General features: G+C 62.5%; 1 protein-coding gene across 2 annotated transcripts; it reads right to left on the bottom strand.

The window, feature by feature from the left end:
- Window positions 1–1,393: 1,393 nt before the first annotated feature.
- On the bottom strand, window positions 1,394–18,038 carry GRIN2C (glutamate ionotropic receptor NMDA type subunit 2C). Of its 2 annotated transcripts, none has more exons than XM_059149334.1 (13): window positions 17,756–18,038; window positions 12,735–13,148; window positions 10,110–10,708; window positions 9,654–9,768; window positions 8,519–8,730; window positions 8,198–8,363; window positions 7,687–7,840; window positions 6,287–6,412; window positions 5,791–6,020; window positions 5,260–5,420; window positions 4,541–4,728; window positions 3,357–3,589; window positions 1,394–2,932 (listed from the first exon to the last, which is right to left on the bottom strand). In XM_059149334.1, the coding sequence occupies exons 1-13, from the start codon at window positions 17,816–17,818 to the stop codon at window positions 1,820–1,822; spliced, it is 3,774 nt and encodes a 1,257-aa protein (XP_059005317.1). In that variant the 5' UTR covers window positions 17,819–18,038; the 3' UTR covers window positions 1,394–1,819. The 2 variants fall into 2 exon arrangements, with proteins under 2 accessions (XP_059005317.1, XP_059005318.1); XM_059149335.1 differs by having other exon boundaries at window positions 8,198–8,360.
- Window positions 18,039–18,343: the final 305 nt, after the last annotated feature.

Below are 18,343 nucleotides of genomic sequence, written 5' to 3'. Positions count from 1 at the left end.
TCCCAGGGCGCTAGCCTCGAGCACTCACCTAGACCCACATTTACCACCTGTGGCTGAGACCTGGAAAATCCACAGGGCAGAGGACATGACATTGCCTGTAATGGACGGGGCCACCCATCCATGGCGGAGTCCGGCTGTCCAGCCGGGAAAGGAGCAGTGTTAGAAATTTCCCCCAGTCCAGGGGCGCCGCCTGGGTGGCGCTGTCAGTTAAGGGTCTGACTCCTAGTTTAGGCTCAGGTCATGATCTCAGAGTCATGAGATCAAGCCCCGCACCAGGCTCCACACTCTGCAGGGTTTGCTAAAGTTTCTCTCTCTCGTAAATAAATAAATCTTAAGAAAACGTTTCTCTCACTCCACCGTTTCAGCTGTTCTCGTGCCTAAAACCAAACAAAAAAAAACCAGTTTCGTGGCCTCATCTGCAGTCATGGACTACTTGGAGCCCAGGAAACACAAGAGCTGTGTGGGGAAGGGCACAGGGCAGGGGCAGTGGCTGCTAGTGGTGTTGGCCTTGAGCACTGCCCTCCCTGGCCCCTCCCCGGCCCCTCCCTGTTACATGGAGGTAGTTTCTGCGCTGCCTCCCCCTACTTGTCAAGGACAGCAAGGCCTCAGGCTTTCCCTGTTCACACGAACCGAGGTCTGACGGCACCAGTCACACCGTGTTTGTGGAATGAGTGGGAGAATGCAGGCTCGTTTGCAGCACAGGGTCGTTGTGGGAGATGAATGACACGAGAGGTGGGAAAGCATTGGAAATTGTAAGCAAGAGCCATCCTTCTACATGGTCCCGAAATGATGACAAGTGACAGAGCAAGGACGTGGGGGCAGGGAGCAGGGCGGGGAGCCCAGAGGGAGGATGAAGGACTGAGACATCGGGCAGATTCTCTGACCTGGGGCTCTGACCCCCCACGAGGAGCCCCGGCACCAGCAGAGCCGAGCCATGTCTGATCGCAGAAGCTGCCTGTGCCGGACTTGCAGGGCCGGCAGGTCAGTCAGGGCCCAGGAGAGCCCAGGAGGCTCCCCACAGCAGACCTCCCGTTCCCACCGCTAGCCGTCAGGCTCCCATGTGGACCCCTGGCAAGGCAGGACACCCACAGCCCCTGGCATGAGCCTCTCTTCAAGGAGATTGAAGGATGAACTGTGTCCATCGCCACCTGAGCCCCCACGCTGAGCACATTTGTCACATCCAGCTCCAGGGCCGTTCGGAGCTGCCACTGAATACCAAGTGGCTTCTGCTGCCTGGAGCCCACCCACGGCCTCCTCTCCCAGATACTCCTCCAGAGGGAGCTGCTCACCTTCCCTAGGCAGACACCCTGCCTGGGACACCCCCAGTGTGCTCCTATTGCCTGCAGGCTGTGGTGCGCCCCCTGCAGGGAGGCCGAATGAGGCAGCCAGGACCAGTGGGTTGTAAAAGATTTGTTTAATGCCCCCAGATGCTCTGAGAAGAAACTCCGGACAGGGAGAGCAAGGAATGGGACAGCCCTGCCCCAACCCTGGGGTTCCAATCTCCATGCTCCCCCACAGCAGGCCCCCAGCAATCAGGACCAAGAACAGCTACGGGCGGGTCAGGGAGAGCCCACTGCTCCTGGTGATTCCAGGACAGGTGGGAAGGGCTTTGCATGTGAGGACAGCAAGAGTCCCCCCGCCCACGCCAGAACCTGAGACTGCTGAGGTCACCGAACCGACCGTGGAAGACATCTGTCGCTGGGGGCCCACAGCCAGGATTTCAAGGCAGAAGCCAGAAAAGTCCACGTCACCTGCCCCATTAACCCTGACAGCGCCAGGCAGACAATCCAGCTGACCAGGAACCACCGTGGTTGACGCCTCACACTTCTGACTCTAAGCTGGAGATCCGCCTCCAGGTACAAGGTCCAGGGAAGCCGTGTGTCCCACAGGCCACCCTGCTGACCTCTTCCAGCCCCGCACTGTCCCTGTAGCTTGTGCTCAGCCCCAGGGTCCTGCCCCTGTGCCCCGGAGGCCCCCAGGCCCCAGTGAGCCAGGGGCTGTGGCTGGCACAGGGGGGCAGAGGGGGGCACACGGCCCCCCAGCAAAGCGGCAGGTGGGCGTGGGCGTGCAGGCAGGCGTGCTGTCTGTGCGGCCAGGCGGGGACCCTGGCCCACACGCCCTCCTGGCAGGCCTCCCGGTAGGACGGCAGCCGCGTCGCCGGCGCCTGCGCCAAGTGCGCGCAGGCCGGGCGGCCGCACCCCGCGGGCAGAGACCTGGGCCAGGCGAAGGCCTCCGCCACCGAGCTGGGCAGGGAAGCGTGGCGCGGGCGGTAGCCCCGGGCCCAGGCCGCGCGTAGCAGGGCCTCCCGCCGAGCCAGCTGCTCCGGCCCGAGTAGCGGCAGGTCCTCCGGCTCGGGGGGCTCCGGGAAGAGCGGGAGGAAAGGGCGCCCGGACCGGTCGGCTCGAGGGAAGGAGCTGTAGTGGCAGCGCTGCGGAGACAGGGGGCGCTCTGGGAGCGCGCGCCGCTCGGAGCCCGAAAGGAGCCGCCCGCCGCGCCCGGCCGGCAACTGCCGCCGCGCCTCCCGAGCGGCCCAGCCCGACACCCAGGAGACGTCGGGCAGCGACGGCCTGGGCGTCGGGGGGCGGCCCGGGGGCTGCGGGGCTCTGCGCCCCGGCGCGGCGCGGCCCCCGCCTGCCGGTCCCCAGCCCGTGGGGCTGGGCTCGGGGGACGGGCCGGGGGTCGGGCCGGGGGTGGGCGGCCGCGGGCCGGGGCAAGCGGGCGGCGGGGGCGCGCGGCGGCCGCTTCCCCAACTCTCGATGGTGCGCGCGGCGCGGTCCAGGGAGCTGCTCACGCCCGCCGTGGTCACCATGTCGCGTGCCGCCTGCAGCATTTTGAGCACGCTGGCCTGGGCCGAGCCGGCGGTCAGGTCCGGGCTGGGGGGCCGCGCGGGGCTGGCCAGGCTCTGCACCCCGCTGAAGCAGCTGTAGATGCCCTGGGTAGCCGGGAAGAGACAGCTGTGAGCGGCCAGCCCCGCTCGGGGACCGCCCACCTTCCGGTCCAAGCACCAGCCCAGTCGTCCCTAAGTTCTAGGAAGCAACTAACATTTGTTCAGCGCCTCCTATGCGCCTGGCACTGGGCCACTGTGAGCGCAATTGCCCAGGAGCAGCTTGAGGCTCCAAGAGGTTCTCCTCCGAAAGGCACACAGCTTGTCAATAGCAGTGAGGGTTCGGACCCGGTCAGCCGGGCTCCAAGATCCTGCCCCGCCTGCGGCAGAGCGGTTCTGCTTCTCATCTGCTGTGTGATGCTGGCAGACCCTCGGTTTTTACATCGGTAAGTGGGGCTGTGGCCAGCTCTGCCTTAACTGGGTGGGTGCCCCTAAAGCAGGGGCCTGCCTGGGGCGGGGTGGCGCCACCCACCCTGCTGAAGGCCAGCAGGAAGTCCAGCCGAGGTGTGCTGGGCACTGAGTGGCGCAGTTTCCAGTAGACCAGGTGCTCCCAGGCAAAGACCAGCAGGGCCAGCCCCATGGCCACCAGCAGCATGTAGAAGACGCCGGCCATGTTGTCGATGTCCAGCTTACTGCTCATCACCTCGTTCTTCTCGTTCTGGCAGATCCCTGAGAGCCACACTGTCTCCAGCTTCTGGGTCTCCCCTGGCAAGGGTGGGGATGGCAGGGGGACACGCCCGGCTCAGGAAAGACCCTCCCAGGGCTCACCAGGGTGCCCCCCCCCTTGCAGGACCAACCAGGGATCTAGCCCAGCGGGGGGCAGAAGGAGGGGGGTGGGGGTTGGGGGTTGTCAATGAGCAGGAAGAAAGGAAAGCACAGTGGGGGGCTGGGGTAGGTGAGATTTGCCTTTGCCATGCCCACTCCCACTCCCCTGCCCTGCCACAGACCCAGGAAGAGTTTGCTGACTGACTGGGTCGATGTTATCATTCACTTCCGGGTGAAACTTATTGGGTATCTCCATGCCAGGCACAGAGCTGGGCGCACAGAGACGAAAGGCCTAGGTTCCTGAGGACACCACAGCACCTTCATTCTCATCATTCTCATTCTGTGATACTGATGGAAAACTTTATCTTATGGCACTGAAGCCTCTGGGTTTGGGGGCAGCTTCAGCTGGACTGAACAGTGGACTGAACAGGTCCACAGGTTGTGGACTGCTTACACGTGTGAGCCGCTGGTACCAAGGCAAGCCTGGGCCCCCGGCTCTGGGACTGGGCAGGCCCTTGGCACTACCCTAGGTGATCTCAAGATGGAAATGGTTGAGAGGGATCTAGAGAAAAATGAAAGGATCTGAGCCTCCTCCCATAGCCCCAGCGTGTGGCCTGAGCTTCCTCCTGTCTTCCTGCCCTTCCGAGACTCTCGTGTAGTCCTCTCGTCCACGCCCTCCTGGCAAGCCCACCCCTTCCCCAGGTCTTCAGGCAGTCCCTCCAGATACCTCCACCCACAGGCCCAGCTCTCACTCCCAGAGACCTCTTCCTGCCCACAGGCCCTGGAACTCAGAGACCAATAATGGAGATGCTGACCAGCCATCAGGCAGCTGTCCCCGCCTCAGCTTCCATGGCCCACCCAGGGCCCCAAGTCCCCAGCAGCAGCACCCACCATCCCCCAAGAACTGCAGGAGCGCCAAGTCTATGGCCCGTTTCCAGTGGGAGTCCTTCTGCATGGCGATGCCATAGCCAGTGGTAGCAAAGACCTTGCCAGAGCCAATGGTGACCAGCTTGCAGCCCTCATCCTTGCCCGCCATGTAGTTGAGGACAGCAGCATCATAGATGAAGGCGTCCAGCTTCCTGGGGACAGGTCAGGGGTCACGTGAGGTGGGGACACCAAACCTGGGGCCTGACAATGAGCTGGGCCATAGGAGCCTGTTGGGCACTGACCAGGAGGGATGGGTGGGAAGAGCCTTCTCTGGTTCTCCTGGGTCCTGGATACAGAAAACAGCCCTCTCCATAGCTCAGGGACCCCACCTACGCTCCTCTCAGAGAGACCAGGGAACTCTACCCCCAGAGGACAGGCCCTCTCTTCCCGGCCCCTCCATGCCCCTAGGACCGTAAGAAGGTCACAACCACCACCTCAGGCCAAGGCTGAACCCTGGTCAAGACCTCAGCTGCATCTCTCGGCCACACAGTGGGCATCCAGTTTTGCTTGAAAGTTTACTCTGTCCCAAGACCTCCCTACCCCCTTCCCCAGGAATCCTTCAGGACACCCCAGCCTCAATGTCCCCACCTTGCATCTCTTAGGAAGGACCAGAGCTGAGGCTGGCCAACAGGGAGACATATGGGTAGAGAAGTCAGAGGGTGGGTGCAGAGCGGAGGACCCACCCCATCTTGAGGCTGGTGAGGGCGTCTTCCACGGACCGCTGGTTGAACTTGACCATGTGGGTGTGCATGTCTCGGTAGTTGCTGCGGATGTTCCGCTCCGTGCTGCCATTGGGCACCGTGCCAAAGCGGAAGGGTGGGTACTGATCTTGAGGCCGCTGAAACTGTGGGCAGAGGGCAGGCGCCATTCATCACCCTCCGTCCAGCCTTGCAGGCATCAACCCTCCCCGACCCTGTCCCCTAGGCCTAGCCCTGGGGTTTGCACCTGCTTAATGAGGGCACAAGAGCCCAAGAAACTGTCCAGGCCACCCCTGTGTTTTACACAGGGCGACACTGAGGCCAGGTCAAAAAGAAACTTACCCAAAGTCACTCAGTGGACCTGAGCTCTCCACCCACACACCGCACGCCCCAGCCTCTCCTCACCAGGCTCCCAACTCCTTCCTGCTCCCTGCTCCATTTCAGGTTCCCCTCCTGGGTCCCAGACACCCCCCTTTCCCGGCAGCCCCTGCCCTCTGCTAGTGGTGGCCCCAGGACCTTCTTATCACTGAGGCCGGACACAGTGTCAATGTATTGCTCCTGGATCATGAAGGCAGCAAGGTTGGCGGTGTAGCTGGCGAGGAAGATGACAGCAAAGAAGGCCCAGACTAGGACCATGATCTTGCTGGTGGTGCCTCGGGGGTTCTCGATGGGCACCGAGTTGTTGAAGACCAGCGCCCACAGCAGCCACACAGACTTGCCGATGGTGAAGGACGGGCCCCCAGACTCTGGGAGTGAGAGGGTGAGCACAGAGGGACTCGGGTCTTCACTCTGTCCTGGGGGGGGGCCCAACCCCAGCCATCCCCACTCCAGGGCGACCCAACCCACCTTGTTTCTCTTTTTCATGTATCTGATTGGCCCCTGCTGGTTGACCACAAGCCAGAGACCTCCCCCAAGATCCAGCCTTCTCTGCAGGGGGCCCCTGCAGCCCTGAGCCCCACCCCTCCATCCCAACCCCATGGCGCCCCCCTCCCAGGTCCGGCTGAGAGCTTACTCTTGCCACTGGTGAGGTTCTGGTTGTAGCTGACCGGGCTGAAGTACTCAAACATGAAGACCGTGATGGCCACCACAGTGAGACACATAACGAACATCATCACCCACACGGAAGGGCTGTAGGGCTCTGGGAACAGAGCGAGGCGGCTCAGAGGCCTCGCTACCATCCCTCCCACCCAGAGCCAGAGCACCGGGTGCAGGCAGGTGCCCATCAGAGTGGGGGGCCATCAGCCCCGAGGACTGAGCCAAGGGGTCTCTGACTCTCAGAGCAGCAGAGCCCAGGAGAGAACACCCGCACAGAGGGACGTCAGGCTCTCCTCTCCTCTCTGCCCTGGGACAGGATCCCATCACCCCTGCCTCCCACTCCCATCCACAACTTCCTTTACAAAAAGAGACTTTACACCCCGCGTGCTCTCCCCTCCCTTCCCATTCCCCAGCCTGCGAGGCCTGTAACCTGCTCCATCCCCCATTCTCCTCCCCCTCCTCCTCCCCACCTGGCCCGATGCCACAGAGCAGAGCCACCACGGGCTGCTTGCCCAAGGCATTTTCTCATTCCCTCTCTGCCCTCGCCTGCCAGCACTGCTAACTACACTCCTGGTCTGGACGTGCCCTGCCTGGCCCAGCGTGGACGAGCTGCTGGTTCTGCCTGGAATCAGGGTCTTTGAGATCAAATCTCACTCTTGATCCTACTGACAGGGCCGGGGAGCCCCAGTTGAGCCCCAGCCCAGCTGAGCTGCTCCGACAAGTCTGCTCGATGGGTTCAGTCTCCCTGGGCAAGGAGGCATAACTGCCGTAAGCAGGTGCCCTGATGCAATGCCCGTCCTGCAGGGTGGGGTCTGTTATCCTCTGTGTGCGGCTGAGGAACCCTGCTCAGAGAGCTTCGGTGACTTGCTCAAAATCATGCATCAGGAAAGGGATTCTCTCTACTCCTGGCTTGCCTGTCCTCGTGGCTCTCTGCAAACCTCACACTGCAAGTCCCACTACCTCTGACAGGTCCCTTGGTGAGCCAGGACCATGGCCGTATCCCCAGCAGCTCGTGTGAGTCTTGGTACAAAGGCTGAATTCCCACTAAGCCACAAACTAGCACCACTTCCCACTCTCTGGGTCAGCTCCTCCTGCTCCCTGTGGAGCTTCTCCCCAGTGTGTCCTACCCAGGAGGCGCCTCCTGAAGCCAGCCTGCCTTCCCAGCTTTCCTGCCCCTCACAATGGCCCCCCCACCCTCCTCACCGGACACTCGGGCTCAGAATGGAACACGGGCTTCACCTCTTCCCTCTGCGCCCTACGCTCCTGCAGCCTCAGGCACCCACCGCTACGCTGACCCCCTGAGGCCCGCCCCAATCTTCCTGTTCCCAGGCATCCCCCTCAGAGCCCGGAGCCCTCCCTGCCCACCCCGAGCCGCACCCAGGAAGGCCGACGGGGAGACGGTGCCGTTGCTGCGGGCCACCATCACGCTGATGCCCGTCTCCACGAAGGGCACAGAGAAGTCCACGATCTCGGAGCGCTCCTCGTTGATGGTGAGGGAGCCGATGGCCATGTCTGCCCGCTTGTAGTACACCTGGGGCCACGGGCGCCGGACCGGGTTGAAGGACGTGGCTCACCGGCTGGAGCACCCTCCCCAGCCTCCCCCAGCCACCCTGCCAGCACCCCCAGGCTTGAGTCGGCTGGTCCCATCTGGGGTCCTCAGAGCTCCGCTAGAAGTACTGGCCAGCCCAGGGAACATTACTGGTGACACCCCGTCTTCCCTGCGAGCTGGGACCAGGGAGCTGGGCCCAGGGAGCCTCGGCAGCTGGGCCCAGGCCCCGCCCTGACTGACCCCCAGCACAGGAACAAGGCAGTGGCTGAGCAATATGTGGGGCCTGGGGTGGCGAGCCAGCAGGGGGGTGAGCTCAGGTAGACCTCGGGGCGGGCCTACCTCCCCGATCATGCCGTTCCACACGCCCCGAACCCTCTTGCCATGCTTGCCATTGGTCACCAGGTACAGGTCATAGGAGAACTTGACCACCTTGGCCAGCTTCTTGAGGATGTCAATGCAGAAACCCTTACAGCAAAGCTTGGTGTAGGGGGCTGTGTCACCGCTGCTGCCACCAAGAGACCACCAGAAGTCAGAGCCCGCAGCTCCTCCCAGTTTGGCAGATGGCCCCCAACCCCCCTCACCCAAGCACAAACCACACACGGCTGCCATCGCGCGGCAGCACACAGCTCACACGGGGCCTTCCCGCACATTCTCGCGGACCTGAAGGTTTGGTTGTTCTGCCTGCGGCAAGGCACGGTGTTGGGCACACAGCCGCCCGAGCCGGGGTCAGGGCTCTCCACAATGACAAAGGGCCGCTCTTCCAGCGTGGCCACTGTCAGGTGCCGGCTGTCCACAACAGGCTGGAGAGACGCGCTATAGCGAGGCCACACCGGGTACTTCATGTGGAGGACGCCATGGTCCCAGCGCCCCACCTGCAAAGGGTGACCAGCTTCAGCCAGGGACCTCCAGCCCAAATCTCCCCACCCTCTAGGTGGGGCCTCTGATGAGCCCTGCCAGGGCCAAGAATCCCCCTCCCTAACCTAGGGACATCCGGGGCAGGAGCACTGGGGGAGCAGGAGAGTTGGGTCAAGGCGCTGGTCATGGACCAGAAGGGAGGGCTCCCTGCAGCCCCTCCCAGCCTCCGGTCCTTGCGCTTTTACGATCTAGACTCCAAAATGCTGCTGGTCTGCAGCAACATCCTGGAGCCCAGACCCGAGCCTGTCTCTCCCCACTCCCCACTCCCCCGACTCTGACCTCAGTATAAAGTCCTTCCCCCCAGTACTCAAGGCCTTCCCCACTCATGTCCACCTGACCACTTTCACCCCACTCTTCCTCCTCAGCCGCCACACCCCAAAACCATCACTTAAAAATGCTTCAAACCCTTCTGCCCCTCTGTCTACATACACCAGGCTAGTCTCCCTTCCTGATGGGCTGTCACTCAACCCTCCAGGGCACAGCCCAAATGTCCCAAATTCTTCAAATCCTTCCCCAGCTCTCTGCTTGGAAGGTAGAACTGATTTTTGGCGCTTCTCTGTACCCTCATAACGCTTTGCACTTATCTGTCCTCAAGCACTGATCTCCCTGAATTCTATTTGTTCACATGTCTGTCTGGCCAGCACAGCTGTGGGTGAGTCCCTCAGGGGCAGGACTAGGTGCCGAGCCCTTGACAGGTTCTACGGTGGAGGGAGGTGAGGGTCCGTGGGAGCCCTGAGCCAAGGGTCCTCACCCACCCTGATGCAGTGCAGATGCCTCAGCCTGAAGGACAGAAGGGACCCTCTGCTCAGCTGTGGGACAAGAGGGGCTGGGGACAAAGTGAGAGGATACCAAGGAACCCCCAGGCTCACCCCCTTCTCACCATCTCCCAGAGGCGGTGGCGGTTGAGGGCGATCACAACCATGGTGGGCTGGACCAGGTACCCACCCGGGCTGAAGGAGAAGTCTCGGCCCTCCCAGGTGACATTCAGTAGGTGCCTGCGGTGGGGGAGAGAAACCAGGGTGTCCCTGCAGCCCTGCCTAGGACCAGAGGCCCCCTCCCCCACCTTCTACCTCACCGCCATCACCACCACCAGGTGTCACTGACTGTGACCTTATTCCTGTATTGACACACGCCCGCCCTCCCCCCCCCCCCCATCCCCGACACATCCTCACACCTGGCTTTCTTTTTCCGTTGTGGAAACTAAGCTCAGAGAGGTGAGGTAACTTGGCCCCAGGGCACACAGCTAGTGGGAGGTGTGGCCAGCCAACCCAAGCTCAGTGCAGCCCAGGTCCCTGGAAGCACCGTGCCCTCTCCCATGCCCTCGGCAGGTGCCCACCTGTAGAAGGCCTCCCGGGCAGGGCTGACAGGCCCAGGGTGGCCACGGCAGTCCCCAGCCGGGGAGGGCAGGGCACCATGCTGCCGCTGGTAGCTGTGGGCGCCCAGGGCCAGGATGGCCACGCCGTCGCGGACCTTCTGGCGGAGGCTGAGGCGCCAGCTCTCGGTGACGACGCTGATGAGGCCCACGGGGAAGGCGGCGGGGGGCGCGTCGGTGCTGCCCAGCGCCAGGCTGGGCACCAGCCACACGTGTCCGGGCCCCACCAGACCGGCCTGCGCCGCCTCGGCAAAGAGCACCTCGGCCTCCTCGCGCGAGCAGTAGGCCACCAGCACCGGGGCGTCGATCTGGCGCAGCAGGCGCTGGATGTGCGCGCGCTGCCCGCCCGGGCCCAGCTCCAGCGTGAGCACGTCCAGCAGCCGCCAGCTCAGGTAGCTGGCGTCGGCCACGGCGCGCACCCCCTCCAGGAAGAGCGCGTGCCCCGGGTGCAGGCTGGTGATCACTGCGAACGCGCTCCAGTCGTACTCCTCCAGCACCTTGAACAGCACCTGCAGCTGCTGCTCCAGGGACACGCCCAGCTGCAGGAAGGCGGAGCCCGGGTCCTGGGGGCGGGGCGGGGCGGGGCCTGAGTCGGGGCGGGGGCGGCGCGCCCCGCCCCAACTGCCGTTCCCGCCCTCTGTCCCCTGACCGAGACTCGGCTCGTCCCGCGAGCCCCTGTGCCGCAACACCTGCCTCCCGCCCCCGACGTGGTTCCTAACCCCTGCTGCCCGTTAGAATCACCTGAAGGGCTTTTAAAGCCTCTCGAGCGGCCCCCCACCCGAGCAATGCTGGACCCAAGACTCGCGGCGTCCGCTGCCCCCGCGGAGCTTGTTGGAAATGCAAATTCTCAGGCGCATCGCACACCTGGGATCAGAATCTGGGGATGGAGCCCAAGAATCTGTATTTTAACAAGCTTTTCAGGCGATTCTTGAGCCCGCCAGTTTGGGAAGCGCTGCCTCAGACCCGCTGAATCAGAACCTCAGAGATGGGACCCTGCGCGTCTGTATTTTTCTAAAACCCTGTTAAGGCAGAGAACCACCATGCTGAGAGTTACTGTCCGGTCCAAAGGTAACTGGGGAAACAGCATCCTCCACGGAGCCCTGGGGATGAGAAAGTTCCTCCTCTCCACCATCTCCACCATCACAAATGCAGAGGGCACTGCCGGCTGGAGCCTGGGCTAACACAATCCATGCCCCCCGCCCCCAACTGTGGTCTCCCTGCTGACCCTGCAGGCTCCCAGGATTTCACCACACTACGACTGTCCCAATCTTTTTAAAAAGCAAATCCAGGACAACCCTACAGGACAAGTAACCCAGTTCCTCCAACAAACAAATTGCAAGAGAAAGAGAGATGCAGGAGGAGCCTACAGATGGAGGCTCCGAAGCGGCATCAGCCAATCACTAGTGGAAACCGGATTTGTTTCTTGATTTCAAGCAAATGCATTTCAGAATAAGCATTCAGATGTTTGTGAAACAGTGGGGAAACTTGAACACTGCCTGGGTAGTTGATGGCGTTAAGGAATTTTGTTTTTTAGATGAGATCATAGATGGTGGTTTCGTTTTTAAGCTCTTATCAGAGATATACAGAGAAGTACTTCCGGATGGGACAATAAGGTTTTGCCTCACAATGACACAGAAGAGGGGGGAGTCGGTGACGCAAGGGTGGGGCGGGGTTGGCAGAGGCTGGATGGTTCCTGAGGTCATTATACTCTCCTATGTAGGCTCAAATTTCTCCATAATAAAAAGTAATCATAAAAGAAAGGCAAACCAGATCAGTCTCTCCCCTCGACATCAGCTTGCACCCCTCACCCCATTACTTAGGATAAAAACCAAGTATCTTCCTGTGTGCTCAGGACCTCACCTTCCTCTCCAACCTCCTCTCAAGAACTCCAGCTCCTTCCACCTGGCTGCCATCACACCACCAGATGACTCGGGCCGGAACACTGTCCCCCCTTCCCCAACCCCCACACAACATGCCAACTCTCTCTCATCCTCCACGCCTTCAATATGATTTCTAAAGAAACCTTCTCTGACCAGCCCCCTACCCAAATGGGGGCCCTCTTCGACCCTCCCGGCATCCTGTTTTTCCTTTTAGATCACTGGTGATAGCTGAGACTGAAGACCAATGTGGGTTTGGAACTTTCTCCCCACAGGATGCAAACTCTGTGAGGGCGCGCCTTCGCCGTGCCTGGGACAGTGACCTGCCACGGGATGGTCTCCCTGCTGGTCAACTGCATCAGCTTCTCTGCCCAGCCTGCCCCTCTGCTGCTGGGTCTGGAGCTTGACCAAGGAAGGCCAGAGAAGCAGAGACCGGAGAAGTGGGACCAGGGTTGCCCACCAAAGCCAGAGATGAGCTCTCCACCCACACCCCCTCATCCAGACACAATGTGAAGGCAGCCCAGAACGTTTATCTTCTAGAACATGGGAACAGCATTCCCACAGCTCGCCCATGTCACACCCTCAGCCCCCACCTCCCTTTCCCAGTGGCCCAGAACCTAAGTCTCTCCCTGCACCAGCCTCAGCCCCACTCCCGCAGCCCCAGCCTGGCTCCCGGCCCAAGGGGTGAGAGGACATGAGTTTGGACAGGCACCTTGGGGGTGAGGACCACAGCCGAGCCCCCACTGATGCTGAGGATAGGCACATGGGTCTGGGAGGAGATGAAGTCCAGGATCTGCGCCACGGCCTCGGTGCCCACGTTGTCCTCAAAGACAATGCCGTGGACGCGCGCCACCCCGAGGAGCCCGCAGATCTGGGTGAGGAGGCTGCTGGGGTTGGTGTTGTTGACGCCCACGGTGAGCGGCTGGATCTCCAGAGGCAGGTCCATGAAGCTCTGGGAGGTGAGGCGGGTGCGAACTTGGGCGTGTGGTGGCCCCGAGCTGCCGAACACCACGGCCACTGTCATGGCTTGCTCACCCTGCCCCGGGCCCAGCCCTGCCCAGGCCCCGAGGAGTGAGGTGAGCAGCAGGGCCGGCCCCAGAGCGCCACCCATGTCCACTGCGGCGTCCTGCAGGGAGAGCGGGACCACAAAGAAAAGATGAGCGCACAGACAGGAGGTGGAAGCCAGAGTCAGAGACACACACCCGGAGGGAAAGAAAAGAGGGGAAAATCTCCCTCCACAAAGAAGCCCAGAGAGGGAGGGACAGCCAGACACAGAGAAAAGGAAGAGACAGGTTAGCTGAGTGTCCCCAGCGCAGCCTGGAGGGGTAGGGGCTGGAAGGATGTTGCGCCCCCACCGGTGCTTATTACTTCCCTTCTGCTGCTGAACAACATGCTTGACTGGAAAGGCCAGACCTTTGGCCAGACCTTGTCTGGGTTCTGCCCTGGGAAGTTACCCTGAAAAGGTTAGTCTGGTGTCCAAGTCCGTAGATTTGAGTCAGACCTGAGTTCAAGTCCCAGCTGTGTCACTTATTAGCTGTGTGATCCTGACGACGTCACTTAAGTAGGTTTTCTTGCAATAATCACGAGACATACCTCACAGCGGCAAAGAGGCTGCCCACTGCTGTCAGCGTCCTCGTCTTAGCGGCGACAGCCCCACATCCAGGGGAAGGAAGGCAGCTTCTGTGACGCTCCATGCCCTACTTCCATATTCTCCATCCTAAACCAAACCTAACATCCAGAGGACCCTGCTCTGTGTGACCTTGCGTGGCACAGAGACCCTTCTTCCCGGCCACCAGACCACCTTTCCTCTGTGGCCTCAACTAGGAGCAACCATTCCACAGGAGTGCAATACCACGGACTTGGTCGGGGTTCAGGGTCTCCTGAAACCCTGAAACTCACATGAGCTGCCTCCCCAGGCCATCGCCACTGGGCAAGATTTTTTTGACCTAACCCAAGGGCGTGACGTGTATCCCCGCTAAATAAACATCATGGCTTTGGATTGGAACCAACAGCCAAGCCGGTGAGCGCTGCCCACTGATGCAGCGCTCCCTCCCAGCTGGCCACCGGCCACAGCTACGCCACCTTCTCCATCTTCATCACAGCCCCAGCGAAACCTCTAAACGGGAGAGAGCCAAAGGGTGACCAGGGTGAACCTGGTTTAATCTGGGCTGAGAAGACAGCATTTTTGGCAGGGGAGGGAATGAATGCTCACTTCGGGGGGCCTTGAAATCTCCCCCTGTCCCCACCTCACCATGTACGGTTTCCTAGTACGCCGACCTAGACTATAAGCCCAGAGACATGTGTGAGTCTGGGACTGGAACCTAAACCATGCCAGGCCACAGGACACCTCAGCTTCTACCAATCAGGGACCTCAAGTTACACCTGCAAAGGGCACTGCTGTGCTTTCTTCTCCCTCTCCCAGAACTTTCTGTGCCCATCGCTGCCCACAGCCCACTCCCGGTAGGTTCCCTGCCTCTGGGGACAGCCCCAAGTCTGCCTCATCTCTGCCTCCCAGCTCTCAGCTCCATGTCTGTGCCATCCAGAACAGCAGCTGCCAGTCACAGGTGACTGTGGGCACCGGAAATGCGGTTCATCTGAGCAAAGGTTCGAGGTCAGTGTCAAATACATGGTGGATATGGAAGACTGAGTGTGAAAAAAAGAATATAAAGCATTTCATGTATATTCTTTATATTGGTGACATGTTGAATAACAGTTTACATACACTGAGTTAAACAAAATATACCACTAGAACTAATTTCACCTGTGTTATTTTTTACCCTTTCTAATGTTGCCACTGGAAAATTTACAATGACGCCTGCAGCTCTCATGTTGCTTCTTTCACCCACTGAGCCACCCAGGCGCCCCTCATGTTGCTTCTTTTAGACAACATGACTCCAGAGGTAGGAGCCATGCCCACCCCTGGCTCCAAGGGGGCACCACCCCAGAGATTCCCTTGATGGGAAGGTGTCGTCTGGGCTTCGGGCTGAGAAGGCGGGTTGTGCCTCTCACCAGGAGTGATCACACAATACCTTGGAGGGAGGGGCCCCATCCGGCAAGGCTCTCTGAGCTTCAGAGGGCAAAGGACAGGTTTAAAGAGATTCAGAGCCCAAAGTCTTATCACCACAGGACATCTAGCCTCCCCCACAAGGCAGGAAGGTCCTACCCCCAGCCTTGGCGCCCCAACCTGTTCCACCTCCCATCCACCTCACTCCCCCTCCACCCCCCTGGTCTGAAACATTGTCCTGGCCTCTCCACCCCTCCCCACACAGCACAGCTGCTCCAGGGTGCCCGCAGAGTAAGTCCAGACACCTTGATCCCATAACTAAGGCCCCCCATAAACACCTGGACACCAACCCATTGTCTCCCTTACCTCTCCTGGGCAGGGAAGCACCCCGCTATGCCGCTTCAGTGTTGGGCATCTATGTCCCCACTCTCTCGCGGTCTCCCACCTTTCACTAATGGGCTAAGTAAATGAACACTGGGACAGTCGCAACGGTCATTCCTCTGAAACCTCTGGCATCACCTTGAGCTCAGTGAGCACCGGCATGTGCTTAGGGTTCTTCTAGCGGACACTCAGCCCCTCACCCCCATTCCCAGGCAGGCTCCCCACCCCCCATGTGCGCACATGCGCACTCACACCCCAGACACTAGTGGCTCCCCCCTCTCCCAGGCCAGGAGCTTTGGCCCCAGGAAGGGGCCCCGCCCACCAGCTGCTCTGCTTCAGGGGAGCAGGGGGACCTGGGCTGCTCTGCCGGTTGTGCCCACTGCCCTTTGGCAAGCAGCCTCTACTCTGCCGTCGGGTTTCCTTCCCTCCGACTTTTGCTGAGCTAAATTCCGAACCCAAGCGTCAGGGAAGTAGACCGCCACTGCATCTCGCTCCCACTGGCGCCGGCACCAAAGTCTCCCTCCAAGATTAACTCACCCCCTCCCCGCTGATTCCACCCCGGCCCCCCGGGGGGCGCCCCGCCCCCTCCCCTTGGCAGGAATCTCTTACACTTGGGCTGTGAAGTTCGGGGTATTTTTAGGCCGGCGATAAATAATTCATAGGGAACGTGGCATCAGGCTCCCCCCGCGGGAGGACGGGGCGCGAGCGGCGAGAGCCACCGTCACCCGCGGCTCAAGGACACTCGCGATGCGGCGGCGGCGGCGGCGGCGGCGACTCCGGGCTCCCGGACCCGTGCCACGCCTCCTGGCGGCCAAACTGGGCACCACGTTCGCGCCCCCAACCGCGCTGCTGCACCCCACCCCCTCCCCGCAGGTGTCGCGGGATCCTAGGCCCCCCAAACCACTCATCGCAAGCCGCGCAGGTTGTTGGCGGTGGAGGACGGAGCTTGCCAGGCCGGCCGGTCTGTGGGCGGGGTACCAGACCTTGGGGCGAACCCAGAAATCTGGTTTCCAGTCCATCGAGTCCCCTTCACGCTCCTATCCAAATTCTTAGTTCGGAGTTTAGGAGCAGACTTGAAACGGACTGGCGCAGCTAGAAACTAGACGAGCAGCAAGATAGAGCACATGAGCCTTCCTTGATTTCCCTGAGGCCCGGGGTCGGAGACTGAGCCAAGGCGGTACCACCACGGGAGGGCTGGGGGACTGAGCCAGAAGTCCCTCCGGGTGAGCAAAGCTGGGACCCAGGGTGGTGAGACTGTCAAAAAACTCCGCCCAAAAAAGCTGGGATCCCCGCTTCGCTCACCCAGAAGGACCTTCCTATGCGTCCTGGGGCGCACCCTTGGGGGTTTTCTGGCTGCCTGGTGCCTTGCCTTCACAAGTCCCTGGCCCTGCCCTCCTAGGCCTGGGCACGAAACGCCTTCCGCAGCAGGAGGCTCCGGCTTTCCCTTCCCCGCCGTCGGGGATCCTCGTCCAAGCCCCGGGAGACCTGAGCACCCGCTGGCGCGACAGCCAGGGCCCAGCGCTCCGGGGCTCACGCTTCCCCCACGGTCCTCTTCGTCCAACCGTCCCTTTGCGCCCTCGGAGCCCGGGTCCGCCGGGCGCTGGGTCGGTACTCGGCCAGACCCCACCACCCCGTGAAGCCCGCGCTGATTCCCTGAGGTCAGAGGACTGAGCGTTTTGCCGCGCAGAGGAGCGGGAGAAGGAGAGCTGGGGGTGGGGGTGGCGGAGAAAGATCGAGGGGACTCGCCGCGCGGGAAGGGGCGGGGGTGTCAAGGGAGAGGCGCGCGGCAGGTGCCCCGCAGACCTCGGGAAAGCGGGGGGCCGCGCTCCCGGAGCCGCCGACAGCCCCCTTTCGTCCTCTCTGCCCAGGCCCTCTCCAGCCCCCTTCGCGCAGTGGCGGCCCCCGGCCCCCGACCCAGCTCCCCGCCCCGGCGGCTTCCAGCAGCAACAGTTGCGGGGACCGGCGGCCCAGACTCCCGCGTCCCCGCACCGCCCCTTCCCCCGCGGCGCCGCGACGCCCCGAGAAGGAGGAGCTGGAGGGCTCGGCGACCCGGGAGACAAACGTCTTGGGCGCCTCACCCCGCGTCCTTCCCTCGCGTCCGCCGCGCGCCTGTCACCTCGGCCTCCCCGCCTCGCCTCCCCTCCCCTCCGCCCGCCCGGGTCCGAACCCCAGGCCCGGTCCCCGAGGGTCCCGGGTCCCCGGCCGCCCCCTCCTCAGGCTCCGCGCGCCAGCCAGACTGTCCCCGGGAGTCCCGCGTCTGTCTCCGCCGTCCTTGCCCGCGCGGCGCCCGAGCCCAGCCCCAAGTTGGCGGCGAAGTTGGCGTCCCCCGCTCGCCACCCGCCACTCACCGGGGGAAAGGGGCGCTGCGCCCGCGCCGAGAGCCCGCGCCGGCTGCCTCCCGCGCGCTGCATGTCCCGGCGCCTCGGCGCCCGCGCGCTGGCGCGCTTCGTCCTAGCTCGGCGGGCACCGGAGCCCGGGCAACGCGGGGCCCGGGTCCGTGGCGCGGCCTGGCGGGCTGGCCCGGCCCCGTCCCCCGCGCCCTCCCGGGGTCCGCTCGTCGCCGGGCTCCGTCCCAGGCTGGGCTGCACCGCGCGCCTCCGGCTCCCAGGGCTCGGCTGCCGGCTGTGGCGGAGCGCTCGCCGCCGCCCGCGCGGGCCCGCCCCACCGGGGCCCGCCGCCTCCGCCCCGCCCCGGCCCGCCCCGCCGCCCGCTCCCCGCCGCTCCAGGCCCCTCCTCGCCTGCCCGCGCGCGGGACGCCCGGGGTCCCATCTCCCTTCTCCAGGACTGTGTCTCCAGACCCGACACTCGGGGCCAAGTTCTGCCTGGGGGAAACCCGCAGCCTGGCTGGAGCCCTGGGTTCGAGCCCACAGCTCACGAGCTGTGTGACCTTGGGCCAGTTAATTCCGAGGATCCCTCAGTCTCTAAAGTGACACCAG

The sequence above is a fragment of the Mustela lutreola genome, chromosome 15 (genome assembly GCF_030435805.1).
Source record: "Mustela lutreola isolate mMusLut2 chromosome 15, mMusLut2.pri, whole genome shotgun sequence".
NCBI lineage: Eukaryota > Metazoa > Chordata > Mammalia > Carnivora > Mustelidae > Mustela > Mustela lutreola.
This window is presented reverse-complemented; position numbering and strand designations above follow the sequence as displayed.